General features: G+C 37.0%; 1 protein-coding gene across 3 annotated transcripts in view; it reads right to left on the bottom strand.

Moving 5' to 3' along the window:
- The window catches only part of LOC136037853 (chromobox protein homolog 1-like), a 33,050-nt gene that overhangs the window by 7,207 nt on the left and 4,904 nt on the right, over positions 1-20,939 (bottom strand). For all 3 annotated transcript variants that reach the window (XM_065720699.1, XM_065720701.1, XM_065720700.1), the window contains exons 2-3: positions 12,138-12,297; positions 1,279-1,552 (exon numbers count right to left, since the gene is read on the bottom strand). In XM_065720699.1, coding sequence (XP_065576771.1) covers positions 1,279-1,552; positions 12,138-12,283 — 420 coding nt within the window. In that variant the 5' untranslated portion in view covers positions 12,284-12,297. The remainder of the gene's footprint in view (positions 1-1,278; positions 1,553-12,137; positions 12,298-20,939) is intronic.

Consider the following 20,939-nt stretch of genomic DNA (forward strand, 5'->3'; position numbering starts at 1 on the left):
CTAAAATCTTGATATTATATTTCTCTAAATGTTTATTCAATTTGCTTTAATTACCCTTGTTTTCTCTTTTCTTTTTTTTTTCTCTCTCTTTTTCATTTTCAATTTTTTGTTGTTTTGGTCCTTAACAAGTTCGCTTCTAGGATCTTTATTATTGTTGTTGTTATGTGTTTTCTTTTCTTTTTGAATAAATTGAATTGAAATTGAATTGAATTCTTTTGTGAGCCAGTGTTCAGCAGCTTTGATACAAGATATGTATTTTTTTTTTTTCAATGAGTTTAAGATAAATTAAATGATCTTTCACACTTAAACAAGTACTTTCATGCAACTTAACGTAAAAATTCTTCATATCATCATCAACAATCATCACAAGCGAACTATTCAAAAGCTAAATATGCTTTTTTAGCCACATAGAATGGCCACATTCTATCCACATAGAATGGAGACGGCTATTCAAACTCTGGTCAAGTGTAAATGGCTTTTTAGTAAAATTCTATTGATTTATTTTCAATGTTAATTAATTACTCATTAATTACTTTAATGACTTATAATTAATTACTCATATGGTAGCATTCCATAATATGTGGAATGGAGACGGCTATTCAAACTCTGATCAAGCGTAAACGGCTTTTTAGTAAAATTCAATTGATTTATTTTCCATGTTGATTAATTACTCATTCAGAAACTCCCTGGGTCATGGACGAAAAATCCGTGCATCTTGAGTTAATAAATTCTGGTGTAACTGCTATTTAACACTAAAACGAGACGTCCCTAGAGTAAAATACCTAAAAAATCATCTTTTTTGAAATGTATAGCTTTATTTTGTCGATCAAAACAAAAATTCTGCAGAATATGAAACAATCAAATTAAAAACCAAATTTGAGGATTTTTATTTTATTCCTAATCTTGTTAATCTTATTCTAAAAACAACTAGACAAACGTCTTCATTTTGAAAAAAGCGTTTTTGTTGACCAGATATTATTGAGTGCTTGGCCTAAACACTTGCATTAATGTATACTCTCGTGCTCTTAATGTGTACACGAGCAGTCCTTTCCCCAACTCCACCAACCTTTTGTAGGATTTCCATTTTCATGTCAGAAACATCTAATCTCATTTTGGTCTTGTTTATTACCGAAGTTAATTAATTAATTAATTGTTAATTACAGCTATACTTATTGCATACACATTATTTGTGAAAACTCATTGTACTAAAACAGCTTTAACTTCTAACTTAGTGGCACTCAGATGGGGATGAAAAAAAGAAAAAAATAGATGGCTTACCTCACCAGAAGAGTCAGTCGCTCCAATAATCTTTTCAGGATCTAGGCCCCTGTCAAAACCCCTTGGTCTTCCATCTTCTTCAACTGATTTCTTAGCCTTCTTTTTTGGCTCCTCTTTCTCAACAGCTACTGACTTTCTCTTCTTAGTCTCTTTTGAGGGTGTCTCCTCTTTTTTTTCAGACTCCCTTTTCTTTCGTTTTTCCTCAAATTCATTGATGAGTTCAGGACAATCAAGATTCTCTACTGGCTCCCATGTATTATCTTCATCGCCATACCTACAAACAAACAAACCAAGGTGAGAAAGCAAAAGAAACAAATACATACACAATTTTGTATTTGGTTTCTTCATCAATTTCACTTTAATAACTCACGCCCACTACACTTTCTAGACGAATTCTGTAACTCCTGAACGATTTGGATTGTATTCATATATCCTCATATCTCAAAAGTGCCCTTTAACGGCTTCACACGAGATGGGCCCAAAGAACCCCTTTCCCCACGGAAAGATTAAAACACTATGACCAAAATATGTGCTTTTTTATTTGTTTTATTTTTTTACACCTTCCCCCATATTTGATTTTTTCATCCGTTTTATTATTAACACCTCACGCCCCTCTTCCTTACTACGAGAATTCTCCATTACCCCTCAGCGACCAAACTTGTGTTCATATAACCTCTCACCACCCCTTCCCCTGAGATTGGTCGAAGGACCTCTTCCTTAGAAAATGATTGGAAAACTAAGACCAAAATGCCCTTTTCTACTGTCTGACACCTTTTCCCACAGAAAATATATTATAATACCCACATATTACGACATCTTGTGATATAAATTAAATTCTTCCCAACTATCAAATATATTGGACCTTTCCAATATATTTACCACTAGCAAATACAAAGAAAAATTTTCCATTAAGTGCAAATCCGAGCGTGATTAACAGTGAATAACCTGAAAGAACCTCAACACAACTATTCCATTTTAATTAACCTAACTTAACCTGAAAGAACCTCAACACAACTATTCCATTTCAATTCAAAAATTAACGGACCATTTTAAATAGAAATCAACGCTTCAATAAGGCCTTGTGTTGATAAGGTACCAAGTCAAGCTTGCATCCCATATAAGTACACCCAATCCCTATTGCCAAAAAGCCTGAGATCGCTAACGAAACAAGGTGACTCGACCAACAAAACTGGCAGATCAGACTACATCGCAAGGCGTCAATTCAAATTCACCGCAAAGGCAGCCGAAGAGGTAACAAAACCCTGGATCTTTGGCTAGTCTTCAAGCATGCAGCAATTTTTTTAGCGTTGTGTCTGGTATGTCTATGTGTTTTAACGAATAAACAAAGAAACTATTCAAGATTGAAACTTGGGCTACCCTACTCTAGCATCTAGAGCCTCAGAACTGCAAAGTCTATAGAAGTACAACTGAAAAGTTCCGTGAAAACACAGCATGGAGAGACGGCATGATTTTTAACTCATTTACAGCCTGTGCATCATGATTTCCTGCTACTCGGGTGCAAACCACCAGACAATAATAAAGATCGTAAGCTGAACAAGGAATCTATTTGAATAGACCGAATTCTTCTTAAAAAAAAATAAATAATAATAATAATCTTTAGCCCAATCATTTTTTATTTCTGTCTTACATGTCGGATGTTACCGAAGGTTCCTATAAACCTGGAAAAGATCCCCAAATTTCAACCCCTTGTTCATACAAAGGAGCACTTGCTCCCTTTGATTTTTGAGCATATTTTATCACCACTAGATTATAGACTAAAATTCAAATCAGAGTTTGAATTCCTAGCCATAGGACATGTACCTTAACGTCGCTTTGGTCACCAGGGAGTGAAGCAGGAGGGGAGGGGCGTATGCATGACAATACTTAGTTAATTGTTAGATTTAAAGCAATAATACTAGTCTCCAATTCATACTGCTAGACTGGATCATTTTCTTGATGCTCATCTGATTATCAGATATACTTTCAGAAGATTCTAGACACCAAGGTCAAGACTTTGCTCTAGGTAAGACCAGTGACTTCTGTAAAGAAGAGTATCCCCATTTCTTTAACATTGTCAGTAATTGCACATATTACAGAAAAGAGCTCTAAACAGTGTAGTATTGTACTCCAGAATATGTCAATGTCTACAATTCTCTTTATATTACAAGTATAACAATGGAAAATGTGGCGTTTTCTTCTGTTTCAGAAAACGTGGGCATTCAAGTCGAGACTATTCAACCCTATTCATTTTGACACACTCTGTAAGTTGAAATGAGCTACTTCAATGGTTGATCCTTATTAATCGCGAATCTCCTTAGATACCTTGCAGTAATTCTATTGATTCTAGGAGTTGAAATACCAGAGGATGTAAATTGAGGTCCGTACTCTGTGTGCAGGTATGGTCAGCTAGACTCTTAGCTGATAGTGACATTTTGTGGTGTATGAGGCACTTTAACAGTTTACATTGCAGGGTCATTCCATGTCAAATCACCCAGTAAATAATTAATTTGAAACCCACCTCTTCAGATTTTGATGAAACTTGGCACAATTATTGCATTTGCTATCCTATTGATAAATACCAAATTTTTATTTCTCTATCTCTTATAGTTTTTTTCTACAAATTCTTTAATTTTCTTAATTTAATGTAATTTTAGGCCTTGGATTTTGCGTCTTGCAATGTAACTTGTAGCTTAAAAAATTAATATCTTGAAAACTATTTGAGATATCACCATGAAACTTTGCATAATATTTAATTAATATATTTCAAATAAAGAAAAAATACATTCACTAACCTATCTCAACTCCAAAAAATAATAAAAATATTATAATCAGAATTTTTTTTTATCTGTAAACCATTGTCGGGATTTACTAAAATTGCAATATCTCAGGTCTCACTCAGACCTGGTAGAGTGTTCATATTTTTTTTCAAATACTCCTAGATACATAGGCTAACAGATAAACGAAAAAGATGTATGGCTTTTTCATATTATTATTCGATCTTTTTCAAAAATTATTTGATTCTTTTATTATCTACTATTTTCTCAGGTACGGAACTCTTTTCCGACCTGTCGGCATATATCCCATTTGTAGAACTCCTTTCCGCCATGTCAGCCCTTAACTCCCCTTCCAAAAAACCTTACACCTTCCAAAAAATCACAATCTGTATCAGAATTAACCGAACAAGAAAAAGAATTAATTCAACTTAGATCTGGAATCGATTTAATTGAATTTAAAAATGTTTGTTTCCATCACAGCTACTACTTTCTGAATGTGTTTGAAAAATATCAAACAGTATGCATAGATCCATTAAAAAAACACAAAAAGCCAATAAAAAAGTCACTAACAAATGTATCTTTAAGTTTTTCAAAACGATTATGTGAAAAAAATATTTTTATTAAACCTGGACAAAAGATATACCCTTCATGTCGAAACTTCTATGAAGAAAAAACTAAAATCACTGAAAATGAATCTGATGACAAACTAATGACTGAATTGGATTCGTTTGAATCTAGAAATGTCTCCCTTTCACAAACAAATGCAGCCTTAGATGATTTGGGTTTAACTCCAATTAAACTTCATAATTTGCCATCACATAGTAAGGGATTGTATTACAAAAGAAAAGTTGAAAAAGTAACAAAAGAAGTAAAGAAAAAAATCTCCAAAGCTCTAGATTATGACATTGAAATATCAGAAGATGAAAAAGAAGACGAAAGAAACTTAATCGAAAAAGCAGAAGATTTTGATAGGCTTGTTGGCCTTTTAAAGAAAAACTTATGTCTGTTGGGAGATCCCAAAAAGTCCAGATTCTGACTTTGGTGCCAGAATCTTGGAGCCACAAAAAAGTTGCTACAGAATTTCAGGTGACCAAATATATGATAAAACAAGCAAGAAAACTTAAAGGAGAGAAAGGTATCCTAGCTATCCCTGACCCTAAAAAAGGTAACACACTCTCCGAAAACACAGTTAAACTTGTCACAGGCTCTTACCAAAGTGATGAGAATTCAAGAGTTTTACCTGGAGCAAAAGATAAAGTGAGCATTAAAAAAAGTATTTATAGGCAAAAAAGACTTATTCTCAGAAATTTGAGAGAGCTTTACTATTGTTATAAAAGGGAATGCCCCGACTTGAAAATAGGATTCTCGAAATTTTGCAGTATAAGACCAAAGTGGTGTGTCCTTGCTGGGTCAGCAGGTACCCATACAGTATGTGTATGCAGCATACACCAGAATGTGAAATTGTTACTACTAGATGCTGTAAAAATTGAAGAAAGTTACAAAGATTTGATCAAGATGTTGGTTTGTAATGTTGAAAACAGTGAGTGTATGCTACGCCATTGTAACAACTGTCCGTCTGATGATGCCCTGATTGAATACTTAACTGCAAAATTGAGCGAAGATTATGGTTTAGAAGAAGAAATAATTATAAGCCAATGGGTTAATACTGACAGGACAGAAATGGTTAAGCAATCAATCAGCGTTGAAGGCTTTATTTCTTTACTGAGCAAATCTGTAGAAAACCTAATCCCACATTCATATATTACAAAATCACAGTCTAAAACTTTCAAAAGACTGAAAGAAGATCCGCCTTTGAATACAGCAATTGTAGTAATGGATTTCAGTGAAAATTATTCTTACACCATTCAAAATGAAATTCAAAGTTATCGCTGGAACAGAGGTGGTTGCACAATTCATTCAGTTGGACTCTACTTGAAAAAGGATGATAAATTTTTAATTTCCAACCATTGTTTCATAATTGATGATTTACAACATGACACTTGTTTTGTGAATTACGTACAAAAAGAAATTTCGAAATGGCTGAAAGAAAATCATCCCGAAATAAACCAAGTTCATTATTTCACTGACGGCTGTGCTGGTCAATACAGAAATAGAAATAGTTTCAAAAACCTAACAAACCATCATGAAGACTTTGGAATGAAAGCCAAACATTCATTCTTTGCAACAAGCCACGGGAAATCAATATGTGATGGCTTGGGAGGAACTGTTAAGAGAATTTTGAGAAAAGCCAGCCTTCAACTTTCAGATGAAAATCAAATCAAGACAGCAACTGCAGTTTATGACTTCTGTAAAGTCAACATTGAAAAAATAAACTTTCACTTTATTGACAAAAAAAAATCCTGAAGCTTTCAGATTGGAGTTAGCGTCACGATTTTTAACCACCAAGACTATTCCCGGTACTAGAAGTTTCCATTATTTCAAACCATTAAATACAAATGAATTTGAAATAATGAGGACTACTGATAGTCCTAATTCTACTCTAATGTTTTCTTTTGATTCTGCTACGGATTGGGTCTGCATTCAACCATCTTTAAACGATTATGTGGCTGCAAACTACGATGGAAAGTGGTACTTTGGACTTGTTAAAACTGTGTTTCATGAAGAAGAAGATGCTGAAATTCTTCTTCTTCACCCTCCAGGACCTGCTGCCAGCTTTTACTGGCCTCAAAGAGGAGACTTGTGCATAATACCTTTGGAGCACATTATCAGTACAGTTGGCGCACTGCAATCAAGTAGCACTGGCAGAATGAACTACTTCAAAAAAGAGTGTATCAGAAAAACAGAAGAGTGTTGGATGAAGTGGAAAAAATATAACAAACAGAACTAATAATTGCTGTAAAAGATTTTGATTCTTAGACTTCAGTTTTTATTTTATTTCACATTTATTAAATGTAAGTAAACCGCAAATTTATAATTTCTTAATAATATTCTACTTTTTGGAATATTAACTAAACATGTGAAAAAGCCATATATCTTTTTTGTTTATCTGTTAGCCTAGGTATCTAGGAGTATGGAAAAAAAAATGAACACTCTACCAGGTCTGAGACCTGAGATATTGCAATTTTAGTAAATCCCGACAAAGGTTTACAAATATAAAAAAAAATTCTGATTATAATATTTTTATTATTTTTGGGGTTGAGATAGCTTAGTGAATGTATTTTTTCTTTATTTTAAATATATTAATTAAATATTATGCAAAGTTTCATGGTGATATCTCAAATAGTTTTCAGGATATTAATTTTTAAGCTACAAGTTAAATTGCAAGACGCGAAACCCGAGGCTTAAAACCACGTTAAATTAAGAAAATTAAAAAATTTGTAGAAAAAAAACTATAATAGATAGAGAAATAAAATTTTGTATTTATCAATAGGATAGCAAATGCAACAATTGTGCCAACTTTCATCAATATCTAAAGAGGTGGGTTACATGACCTGGTTGACTTAGATAAGATAAGATAATATTTATTTGCAAAAGACTATCACAAGCTCTATAGAGCCGAATTCGCTTTATATGTCATTAAAAGCTAAGAAAAAAAAATTCAAACCAGTACATTGAGTCAAACACTTAAAATTAAAAGGAATTAAAAAAGCAAAATCATCAAAGATAAAGGGCAAATCAGTAAACTTAACAACTAAATTACAAAAACATTGCAGTAAATAAAAAAAGAATAAAAACGGCAATAGAGGAAAAGGGGAATTTGGCAATTACATAATCACGAATTATTATTAAAATGTTCCAGAATAAAGGGTATAAAACTTATGCAAAACCTTTCTGTAACAGCATGGATCGGAGAGTAAGTTGGGATTGCTAAGGAGGCTGACCGGGGGAGTCGGAGTCTAATGGGATTGTGAAAATCAGGGAGGTAAGTCCTCAGTACGGGGATTGGAAATGACTGATTTAGCGAAAAGCAGGCAGATTTTTTCCCTCCTTTCTTTTAAGGTGGTAATGCGCGCAGCTTTAAGGAGAAAGGAGTATGGAATTTTGCCTTCTTTGTAAATGATCCTGAGCGAACGCTTTTGGACCGACTCGATTTTGTCACTAAGTTCATTTGAAAGTTGCGAATGCCAGATTGGACATGCATATTCCAATAACGGCCTGATAAAGGATAAGTAAACACGGAGGGAATGTATCTTAGGACAGTAACTTAAAAATGGATAGTGAAACATTTGCTTTTTTAACAATGTTGGAAACATGTGTGTCCCACTTAAAATCATTAGAAATTGTGACACCAAGAAGCTTAACATGTTTCACTAGCATTTCGCTTGGGATCGGATCGCAAAAAGCAGGAGTAGATTTCAAGAAGTTGATTGTCATTATCTGTGATTTACTGTCATATTTAGATTCTTGGATTCATCCGAACATTGGGTTAGGATTTCAACGGGGTCACTTTTAATATTCCTATGACATACTTCAAGGATCGACAAGTCATCAACATATTTCCATCTTTGGGGGAATTCCTTGCCAATTTCGTTAATCATGACAAGAAATAATATCGAAAGATGAATTATTAGAGTAAGAAAAGGATTTGTCTTGGGGATTTAGGGGTGGGGGGACTGGCAACGATATGGATGAAGCACGAGGAGTACAATTAGGATTCATTATAAGACAATTAAAAAGTCTCAGACCTGAGTCACGTTGACAGGGTAGGCACGAGGGATAAAACGAATGGGCTGGGGGTGGGGTTTCGTAAGGTGCTGGGAAAGGGGGCCTGGTTGGGAATAGTGATTCATGTCCGTCAAGAAATTGCTGGTTTGTGGCAGAGTAGGGAGGGTATAGGGCAGCATATTGTGAGGGGGGAGGAAATAGGACTACTGTATGCGGGGAGGGGGAGGAGGTAGCAAATGATAAGGGAGGAGAGTTCGGGATCGGGAAGGGTTTGTCAATTTTTGAGCTGTGCCTGATGAACTTTGATGAGAAATTTTTGCTTGAGTGCGGTGCACTAAAAAAGGACGGCGGAAGGGAGATGAGTGGCTCTTACAATTTTTATCTTTGGACAGGGACACTGGAACAGGGCCCCAGGGAGGAGAATTAACATCATCTACTTTTGGTACATGGGCAAAACTACAATATTTGTTACAATGCATGGTGGGAAAAGATGGAGGAAAAGTGTGTATGGGAGGGGGAGGGAAACTAAAAGGGGATACTAAAGTAGGGGTATTCAGGGAGGGGGAGCTTGTTTTCCGAAAGTCAGGAGTGACATGAGCGAAAACACATTCTCTGTTGCTACAAGTTAAGACACTACACAAATCTACGTGGTCAAAACTGCAATCATTTTTGTTGCAACATTTTGATCGGAAATTTAAGCATATATGCAAAAACCGACACTTTTTCTTTAGTCTGCAAAACCCTCGTTCAAAGAACCGGCAAAGCATGTTGTATTTACGAGTTCTTGCGTCACTTTTCTCTACGAGCGTCGGAGGGGGTGCATTTGCACTAGTTGATGACGTATCACCAGGATTCATTTCGTCTGACAAGATTGCACAGTCATGGGCTAGGCTTGGGCTAGATGTTACGTTTTGCACTAGATGTTTGCACTTTATTATCAATGGGTGCATTTCGGTTAGCAACAGCGATATCTTTGTCCGTTTGCGTTGACTGGGTAACTTGGTCACGGGGGATTTGCGAAGTGTCACAAGGGCGGGTTTCGATAGCCACCGAGAGTTCTTGTTTCAGCTGGGCTATAAGAAAGTCTTTAACCTCCAAATGGCCTGCCAACACTTTAATTTGATTGTTCTTTTCCTCCATTTCTGACAGAAACGTTGAGTGCCTTGTCCGGATTTCTAGATTTTCTGCTTGACATGCCAATAAACTTGCATCAAGGGTCTTAATTTTCTCACTTAGACGGGTTGTTTCGGATTCATAGTTGGGAATGTCTACACTTACCACAGACGGCTTAGTCCCTTTCGGTATATCAGAGTTAGTTTTAGGTCCCGTAATAATTTGTGGTGAAGAGGTGCCGATTCCGCTTCCTCTTACAGGTCTCTTCGCACTAGGCTTTTGTGGGGGTTGAGATGCTTGCGACTTCGGAGTCACGGGTATTTTTTTTTTTTTGCAAGACAATCTATGCATAACCATTCGCCGGAATGGTCCTTTAGTCCGATTTGGGCGCATTTATTAACGCCCGTGTGGTACCAACGGCCGCATCCTGACACGCATTGGACAGAATTTGTGGTTACCAGCAGTCGGCACTCGGGACAATAGTTTTTTGGTTTCGACATATCACAATAGTTGCTTTGGGACTCGAGTCAAGCAGTGGCAACACTAGACATGGAGAGTCACGCAGTGGCAACAAAGAGGATAAAATCAATAAAACTAAAAATAACAGTTTTTCAACACTATTCTCACTTTGTTTACTCCAACCAAAAAAATCCCCTGAAAATGTCCGTACACTTCCCAATAACAGTGCAGTCTAACCCCCTTCTGAGTCAAACAAGGACACTATTCTCACTTTATTACATTTGAAAAATTGTTACCTGTTGAATTTAATGGTCATTTGGAATATCTGAGACACGAGATCCTTCTAAATATCCAGTTTCATTAAAATCGGACAGCCCGTTCGTAAGCTAAAAATACCCCATTTTTTTCGAATTAACCGTCCTTCCACTCCCCCAGATAGTCGAATTGGGGAAGCGACTATTTCTTATTTAATCTGGTCGGGTCCCCAATATGCCTGCCAACTCTCAGCGATAGCTATATTGATCACGTATCTAGCTTTGGATCTTTTTCATGTAAAAATTGGGGTGGTCCAAGACTCGGACCTAAGACCTCTCGTACCCTAAGTGAGAATCATACCCCAAGACCACAAGCCATACTTAAGAAGAGCAATTATTTGTTTTATCGACAAATAGAATTCTTCTCAACTATCTTTTTTGCCCCCCCCCCAGATAATCGAATCGAAGAAGAGACTATTTCTAATTTAATCTAGTCTGGTCCCTCATACACCTGCCAACTCTCATCGTCCTAGCTTATCTGGAAGTGCCCAAGCTAGTAAATCCCCCCAACTGCCCCAAAGAGAGCAGATCTGGTCCGGTTGTGTCAATAATGTATCTAGGACATGTGCTTATTCTTCCCACCAAGTTTCATCCCGATCTACACTCTAAACGCCAATCTGGTCTGGTTATGTCAATCATGTATTTAGGACTTTTGATTATTCTTCCCACAAAGTATCATCACGATCCTTCCACACCAAGCGTCTTCCAAGACTTCCAGTTTCCTCCTCCAACTCCCCCCAATGTCACTAGATCTGGTCAGGATTTAAAATGAGAGCTCTGAGACACGAGGTTCTTCTAAATATTAAACTTCATTAAGATCCAATCACCTGTTCATAAGTTAAAAATACCTCATTTTTCTGAATTAACCGTCCCCCTACTCCCCCCTCAGATGGTCGAATCAGGGAAACGACTATTTTTAATTTATTCTGGTTTGGTCCCTGATACGTCTGCCAAATTTCATTGTCCTAGCTTATCTGGAAGAGCTCAAACTAGCAAAACCAGGACAGACTGACTGACAGAATTTGTGATTGCTATATGTCACTTGGTAAATACCAAGTGCCATAAAAACCATGTACAGGAAACATAAGCCTTCTGACTGGAACAACATGGAGAATTATTTGTTTTGCATGAGTAGCACTGTCTGTTTCAGCATGTCTAGTGTCTCTTTTTTTCTTTGGCATTGCTAGAAGGGAACTTTAACATCACTGTTTAATGGCTGATTTGAAAGAAAATTGCTATATCAAGTGTCTTTTGTAATTAACAAAACACAAGATTTAAAAAATAATGCAATTTCTGACTAAAAACTGCATCTTTGCATACAAGATAATGTAACACGTGTAGACAGACAACCAGAAGGACACTCAATGTCCTATTATGGTACATTTGGATTGGTCTCTATTTGGTAATACAGGAACTAGGTTACAGCATTTTAGAAGCTGCAACCCCCTACACTTATCAAAACTTGATTTTGGTGATGAGACCATTAAGGAAAAAGCATCTCTAATAATCCAAGCAAGAAAAATAAGAGAACATTTGACTACACAACTAACAACTCAAATCCATAGAAACTTACCCTTTCCATTTAAGAAGGTATTCAACCTTTCCACCCTTAACTCTTCTGTCCATAACCTTCTCAACAGAATACTCCTCTTCTTCTTCTTCCTCTGCAGCTGGTGGACTATCAACTGGGGGTTCTGGAGTATTTTTTGATTTGCCCATTGTATCTGATATGACTGGAAGAAAAGATCATGTGACATTTTTTACCAAATATTTTTGGATGTGCTTTATTTTTTTACTCAAACCACTTGAACAAGCATCAAGAACAAAAAAGGAAAAAAAAGTCACATTTGGAAATAAAATTCATGGTTCACACAGCTTCATTGAGACCACTTACTTGAGAAAATACATCAAGAAAGCTGAACTTATTCACTAGATGACTGTTTGTGTCAACATGGCAAATGGAGCAAAAAATTCAATTATTTTTAATATCAAAAAAAAAAAAACAAGTTTTTTCAACTGAAAGTAAGGAGCAACATTAAAACTTAAAATAAACAGAAATTATTACATATATAAAGTTAATTACCCCCTCCTCAACACCCCACTCTTTACACTAAAGTTTTTTAGTACTTTTAAAAAGCATCTTACTGTTTTTATTGAAATCTGACCTCACCTCTATGGAGAAACCCCCACCCCATGAAATATCCTCTGGACAATTCAATCATGGTGATAATTTACCACAGGCAATTACTCTGAACCACTCTGTGCATAAAATTGAGATGGAGAAGAGAAAGCAAGACACATAAAAATAATTTTGTATGAGAGTTCTGACAAATTCCTGCAGTGTATAAGTCCCCCTGACAAGTTCACTCCCTGGAAACTTCCCTGCACATGGAAAAACCCTCAGCAGTAAAATTTGCCCCCCTTCCCTAAAAATGTATGTATGTTCCCAATAACAACTATTAGGTGTAAACAAAGGACAAATTTTATAAATTAAAAACCTTTCCCCTGGGACTGTGGAAGGGGAGGGGGTCTGTTATGCCCAAAGGTATAGTTATTTGGCCTTTCAGCCTTTCAACTATGTTGAACAAAATGGATATCTCAAAATTTTGATTGAGCAATTTTGGGGAAAAGGGGTGGGGGAGGGGACCTAGTCGCCCTCTTATGTTTTTGTCACTTAAAAAGGGCACTAGAACTTTCAATTTCCATTTGAGTGAGCCCTTTTCCGGTATTCTAAGACTGCTAGGTTGATATAGTCACCCCTAAAAAAAAAAGAAAAAAAAAGAAAAATCCATGATCTTTCTTCTGGCAAAAAATACTAAATCCCATATTTTTGCAGATAGGAGCTTGAAACCTATACAGTAGGGTTTTCTAATATCCTTAATCTGATGCTATGATTTTCATTAAGATCATTTGACTTTTAGGGGATGTTCCCCCTGTAATGTTGTCTATTGAATAGGTTTATTGACCCAGGCTACCTATCATTTTTCATCAGCCGGTATCTAGAGAACCTTGCAAGTCCTCTAGGATCTGCGTGTGTTCCTCTTCCCAGATGAACGGGTCTGCTTTAGTCAGGTCACGGAGTTTTTTGTTCTTTGTTGAGAGACTTGGAATGTACTTGGCTAAGTAATTGATCATCCCAAGAAGTGTTTGGAGTTCTTCTCGGCATGATGGGCTTGGCATGTTGTTTATGGCACGGATCTTATCGGGGTCTGGCTGCATTCCTTCGGAGCTTATGACGTGTCCGAAGTACTTTACTCTGGATACTGAGAACTTGCACTTCTCTTCGTTGAATTGGATGCCCTTGACAAGGGCGCGTTCCAATATTGCTGCTAGACGTTCGTCGTGTTCTTCTTGGGTGTTGCCATACACGATCATGTTGTCAATGATGATTTCGAATCCTTCTAGGCCTTCGAAAGCGTCTTCCATTCGCTGCTGAAATTCATCTTGGGCTGAGATGATTCCGAAGGGCATTCGCTTGAAACGGTATCTCCCATAGATCGTGCTGAATGTCATGAGATAAGAAGAGTCGTCAGACAGCAGAATGGACCAGTAACCGGATCGGGCATCAAGTTTGGTGAATACTTTGGCTCCATGTAGCTTTGAGGTGACATCGTCTAGAGTGGGAATCGGGTAGTGCGGTCGCTTGATGGACTTATTTAGATCAACTGGATCTATGCACAGTCTTATGGAGCCGTCCTTCTTTTCTACCATTACCATTGAGTTAACCCATTCGGTCGGATTGGGATCAAAATAACAATGGACGTCCTTCAGCCATCAATAAACTGGGAGGTCAACTCCCTTTCAGAAGAATGGGACCGCTTTGAAGAACACGCTAAGCTGATATTTGCAGGGCCACTTTCAGGCAAAACAGAAAAAGTACAGTGTGCCTACCTACTCATCTGGGCTGGAGCAAAAGGTCGGGAAATATTCAACACCTTCAGCATCGCGCCTGAAGAGCTGCACAAAATTGAACCTTACCTCGCTAAATTCAAAGCATATGCTTCACCTCAGAAGAACACAGTTTTTGCACGATACCTGTTCCAGAAGCGAGACCAAAACGACACAGAGACTGTGGAAAAATACATCACAGATCTAAAGACATTAGTGAAACCATGCTCCTACTACGACCCAGATGAAATGGTTCGGGACCGAATTGTATGTGGAATCCAAAACCAAAACGTGCGTGAAAAGCTCTTGGCTGAAGGTGATGAACTCACACTGGATAAAGCAACCTTTATGTGCAGAAGCCACAAAGCAACCCAGGCTCAACTCAAGACATTCAACGGAACGAGACCAGCCCCCATCAAACAAGAGATCGACGCTATATTCCGCTACCAAAACCGGAACAGTGGTAGAAACAAACAAACAGAAGCAAGCGGCTCCAAGAGTAAAGCATGCTACTTCTGTGGCGGAACATACTCCCCCTCACACATCTGTCCTGCAAAGGGGAAAACCTGCTCCATATGCAAAAAGACCAACCACTTTGCCAGGGTCTGTCGAAGTAAGACAGTCAGTGCAGTTGATGAAGACGCCGCAGATACAAACCCCACACCTGACACCATGTAATGTTGTCTATTGAATAGGTTTATTGACCCAGGCTACCTACAAAAAAAACATAACATGAAGCTTCCATACAACATAATATAAAAATACTACATCTTCCTTCTCATAATAAAAAAGCAACATACTAAACTTCCAAAACACTTTAACTTCAAGAGTGGTCCACTAAAGTCTTGGCTTGGTTCACTTCACTGAGTCTTTGGCCGCGTTAAGGCTGCAGCTTTTCATACTTCTTTTCACTTCACTCTTTTTTTACAGGTTTAGCTTCAGGGGTCCTCTTAAGCTTTCAAAACACTTTAACTTCAAGAGTGGTCCACTAAAGTCTTGGCTTGGTTCACTTCACTGAGTCTTTGGCCGCGTTGAGGCCGCAGCTTTTCATACTTCTTTTCACTTCACTCTTTTTTACAGGTTTAGCTTCAGGGGTCCTCTTACTATTCGACCATAACGCGTGCGTAGCTGCAATGGTGTTTCGCTGGTACCCTGGGGCTGAGATATGGTGGCCGTCTGCAGCCTTAATGCGGCCAAAGACTCAGTGAAGGGAACCAAGCCAAGACTTTAGTGGACCACTCTTGAAGTTAAAGTGTTTTGGAAGTTTAGCATGTTGCTTTTTTATTATGAGAAAGAAGAAAAAAAAAAAAAAAAAAAAAAAAAAAAAAAAAAAAAAAAAAAAAAAAAAAAAAAAAAAAAAAAAAACATAACATGAAACTTCCATACAACATAATATAAAAATACTACACCCCCCTTTTTCGAAAATCAAGAAAATTTTCTTAGGCTCATAATCTTTCATGGGTAAGACTAAACTTAATGAAATTTATATATTTGAAATCAGCATAAAAGCCAATTTTTATACATCTATTGGTATCAGAATTCTGTTTTTAAGACTTTCAGTTCTACAACAAATGGGTAGCACCCAATTGTCTGAAAAGAATGACTGCAACTGTAATTGTTCCCAAAACTCTTCTGATTATATCATTCTTTGTTGGAAAAAAATGTCCATATGATACAGTTAAGTTCTTCACCCCTCTTTCATCAAGTGAGCACATAAGAAAAAGTAAACATCTACACAGAATTCCCAGCCAATTCACTGAGAAAGACCAATGAAGAAAACAATTTCAAGTTAAAAAATGGTTACTAAGAAAATTACTGACTAAGGATAAAGCAAGCAAATGCAATGCCTTAAAATTAACAACACTATCAAGTGCTCCATGGATATCTGATTTTTTTGATGAATACAGGGGAGCCTTCTATTCCCCCCCCCCCAAAAAAAAAAGAAAAAATACACAAAGCAGCGGTAGTAGACTTTTCCTTGCTTGGAAGACTACTACTACTAAACTAACAACTTCTTGCACCACCAAGCTGCCTGAGGCCAACACAGTCACATATGCTCCTCAACCATCACAATCTATTCAAAGAATCCTTCTTTACATCCATCCAAGAAGTTCACATTTTACTTAAGTCTTTCCTTACAACATCATCCCATCCCATTCAGGGATGACCAGCTTTTTGTTTAGCTCTATATTTTTGGTCAATAAGGAAGAGTTTCGTGAATCTGTCATTCTTCATTTGTGGAACATATCCTAACCATCTCATTCTTTCTAGTTATGGCCCTATAAAGCAGGATTGAACCACACAGCATGATTGAACAGAGTTTGAAAGACATGTCTAATATTTATTGACTTATTCATACCAAATACAGAAAGCTTCTTGACAAAGCTTGCTGCACTAAGCACTACAACAACTAAAGACAAAACTGAAATACAATTTATGACCAGAAACACATCAAAAGAATGACTGACATAACAGAAATTATTTGCAAAACAGATCATTTTGAAGCCTATTATGGAATTCTGCAGAGTCCAGTCCAAGTCTTCAACACATGATTAACAAAGACCTTTGACCTAATCTTTTCTGTGTATATGGTGGGCATATTTTGTGTTGGTGCTGATGGCTACTACCCACCATAGAAAAAGTGGGGTAGCATAGTAGCAATGTTACTCTTTTTGGCTGATTTTAGAATTCTGTTCAATTCTGCTACTGGGAGCTTTGGAACTTTTTCCAAACCTGGCTACTAATACATTCAGTAAAAGTGAAGGAGTGAGTAGAAGAAGTGGGCCATTATCAATGTTCTCAGCAATACAGAATATACTAATTAGGTCAGCTTTCACACGTTAGAACTTTCCCAAAGACATCCAATCAGTTTTTAGGAAGCGGGGGATTTTTCACAAGGAGAAAGTTCTTTGAAGAGGGAAGTTTCTGGGAAAATGTTTCAAGCAGTATCTTATACAGGGGGGGAGGTCCTGGCATGGTTTGATTCATGACTTTTAGGTTCCTGAAACAGAAATCTAACTAGCCTATAGTTTCAAGTGCATGTAGGACTAGACATATTATGCTGTTGTTTTGAACACATAAGTTGTCTAGTAAGTAATAATTTAGATTAAGCTACAATCTTTTTTTATAATAACTGGCAACATTACTTCCAAAAAGTAATCTAGTGTCTACTATCTCAAATGTGGAGATGTCTCCTTTGGGCAGTAGCAAAACCCAGGAAGCACAATGTTTTTTCATGAGGATGCAGGAATTTTTAAGTATAGAATGCCACTGATGAATACATAAAATGTCATCATGAGTACCACAAATAACAGGCTGGACAATGTCCCTTCCAGAGTCAAAATTCATTAAGGTTTATAGTGAAGGAGAAATGTACCTTTCAAAAGCTAAGAGGGGGGGGGGGGCTATTTTTCCAAATGAAAATGCCAAAAACAAGGTATTTTTCAAAATCTATGAGGGAAGATAAATTCCAACTCCCTGCTCCCAATTGGCTTTAGTCCCCCTTTTCTTTGGGAAACCTATAATTGTCAAATTCTGACAAACAAGAAATATTTCCATTTAAATTATGTTAAGATAAAAAATGTTTTGTAACCTAGTACTAGCATGTTTTTGGTAAAACTTCAGGGGGGTACTCTCTAATTCTTAAAAAACTCTTTGGTATGGGATGATATCATAGTTGCATATCAATTTATATTCTATTAATATAACTCCCATACCTATATTGGTATGAGAGCCTTTGGAGTTTGGTAGAATATGGCAAGTTTTGGAAACCCTTATGCATTTTATTACCTGCTGCTGTTGATTTCAGAACTGATTGATCTAGCTTGTTAACTGGAGTAGTAATGGACATGAATTCTAATTTAGGCCAGATCAGACACTTTAGGAGCTTAGTAACCACTGCTTGGGACCAACTGCACAACATTCATATTATTATACCAAAAGTGTGGTAGGCTTAGGCTATGACTGGCTCCATGTGCAAATTGAATTCGAGTTTATAGTAAACCAAGACTCCAAGATCTTTATTGTAGTAACTGGTTGTTTGGAACCATCTTAGGAGTCCATAAAGTATTGGCTCTGGGGGTCATTAGCTCCAAAGTGTGCAATATTACATTTCTGGATATTAAATTCTAACTGCCAGGCTTTTGCCCACACTGAGATCTACTTAAAGGTCATAAATCAGGCCAGTTATTTTGGAATCATCCACAAACATACAAATTTTATTCTTTATGATTGAAGATGCATCAAATATATAAATATCAAATATGGCTGGTCATTTATACCAGCTGTTTGAGTTTGAATCACTACACAAGTTAGTAAAACTGCTAGATTTACTGACAAAGATTCAGAATTTGGTATATAGTATGTCACTATTTTAATGTTGTCTATTTAAACAATAAAACCTCATGGCACCATCTGTAAAATCAGGGCAGGAGTCAGTAAAACTGCTGCCTTTACTGACCAAGTTTGAAATTTCTGTAGATGACATGTCAGTATTTTTGTTGTCTTTACTGAACTGAACAAAGAATTTTAGCAGCATTGAAAAAATCATGGCATGAGGTACCATGATTTTACTAACTTCTTTTTTGCCAAGTCACCAAAAGCATTGGGGGGGGGGTGTCCCCCATCCTCTCATAATGACAGACCTGCTTGGGGCAACCTGCTTTCTTCATCCACCAGTTCAAAGAGAAAAATTGACCCACTATCCTCAACTACTTTTACTACTTGCTTCCTATTGGTTAGAGATTGTATTGTCCAATTTACAACTTCATCACTGATGCCATTTGCATTGAGTTTATAGTTTAGTCCCTTGTAGTAGCAGGTCAGGATTTACCAATAGGCCCAGGCCTAGGAGTACAATAAAATATCACTTGCTTTTTTCTTAATAACAAGAGCTAAGAGCTCATATGGCACTTGTGACAAGGCAAGAAGAGCTAAGAGCCAAGAGATCATATGGTATGAGCTCTAGCAAAATTCTATGAATCAATAGATTGATCTAAAAGGAAAAAAAGAGGCTTAATGCCAGTCAGGATTTAAAATAAGAGCTCTGAGTCATGATGTCCTTCTAAATATCAAAATTCATTAAGATCCAATCACCCACTCCTATGTTATAAATACCTAATTTTTCCTCTCCCTTTAGCCCCCCAGATGGTCAAATCTGGGAAAACGACTTTATCAAGTCAATTTGTGCAGCTCCCTGACATACCTACCAATTTTCATCGTCCTAGCATGTCCAGAAGCACCAAACTCGCCAAATCACTGAACCCCTCCCCCCAACTCCACCAAAGAGAGCAAATCCAGTACGGTTCTGTCAATCATGTATTAAGGACAATTGCTTATTCTATCCACCAAGCTTCATCCCGATTCCTCCAATCCAAGTATTTTCCAAGATTTCCCCCTCCAACTCTCCCCAATGTCAAAAGATCTGGTCAGGATTTAAAATAAGAGCTCTGCAACATGAATCCTTCTAAATATCAAATTTCATTAAGATCCAATCACCTATTCATAAGATAAAAATACCCAAATTTTCACGTTTTCCAAGAATTCTGGTTTCCCCCTCCAACTCTTCCGAATGTCACAGGATCTGGTCAGAATTTAAAATTAGAGCTTTATAGCACAAGACCCTTCTAAATATCAAATTTCATTAAGATCTGGTCACCCTTTCGTAAGTAACAAATACCTCAATATTCAATATTACCCCCCCCCCCCAACTCCACCAAAGAGAGCAGATTTGGTACAGTATGTCAGTCATGTATCTTAGTCAGGTTTTTATTCTTCCCATCCAGTTTCATCCTAATCTCACCGATTTAAGTATTTCCTAAGATTTCCAGTCCCCCCCCCCCAATTATGCTTGATCCGGTTGAGATTTAAAATAAGAGATCTGAGTCACAAGGTTGTTCTAAATATGAAGTTTCATGTAGATCCAATCACTCCTTTGTAAGTTAAAAGTATGTCATTTTTTCTAATTTTTCAGAATTAACCCCCCCCCCCACAATAGAGCAGATCGGTTCCAATTATGTAAATCACATATCTAAGACTTCTGCTTATTTTTCCCACCAAGTTTCATCCTGATCCCTCCAATCTAAGCATTTTCCATGATTTTAGGTTCCACTACCCCAAACTCCCCCCAATGTCACCAGATCCGGTCGGGATTTAAAATAAGAGCTTTGAGACACAATATCCTTCTAAATATCAAATTTCATTGAGATTTGATCACCTGTTCGTAAGTTGAAACTACCTCATTTTTTCTAATTTTTCAGAATTAACCCCCCCCCCCCAACTACCACAAAGAGAGTGGATCCGTTACGGTTATGTCAATTATGTATCTAGGACTTGTGCTTATATTTCCCACCAAGTTTCATCCCAATCCCTCCACTCTAAGTGTTTCCAAGTTTTAGGTTTCCCCCTCCCAACTCCCCCAATGTCACCAGATGCAGTCGGAATTTAAAATAAAAGCTCTGAGACACGATATCTTTCTAAATAACAAATA

Source organism: Artemia franciscana, chromosome 17, assembly GCF_032884065.1.
Source record: "Artemia franciscana chromosome 17, ASM3288406v1, whole genome shotgun sequence".
NCBI lineage: Eukaryota > Metazoa > Arthropoda > Branchiopoda > Anostraca > Artemiidae > Artemia > Artemia franciscana.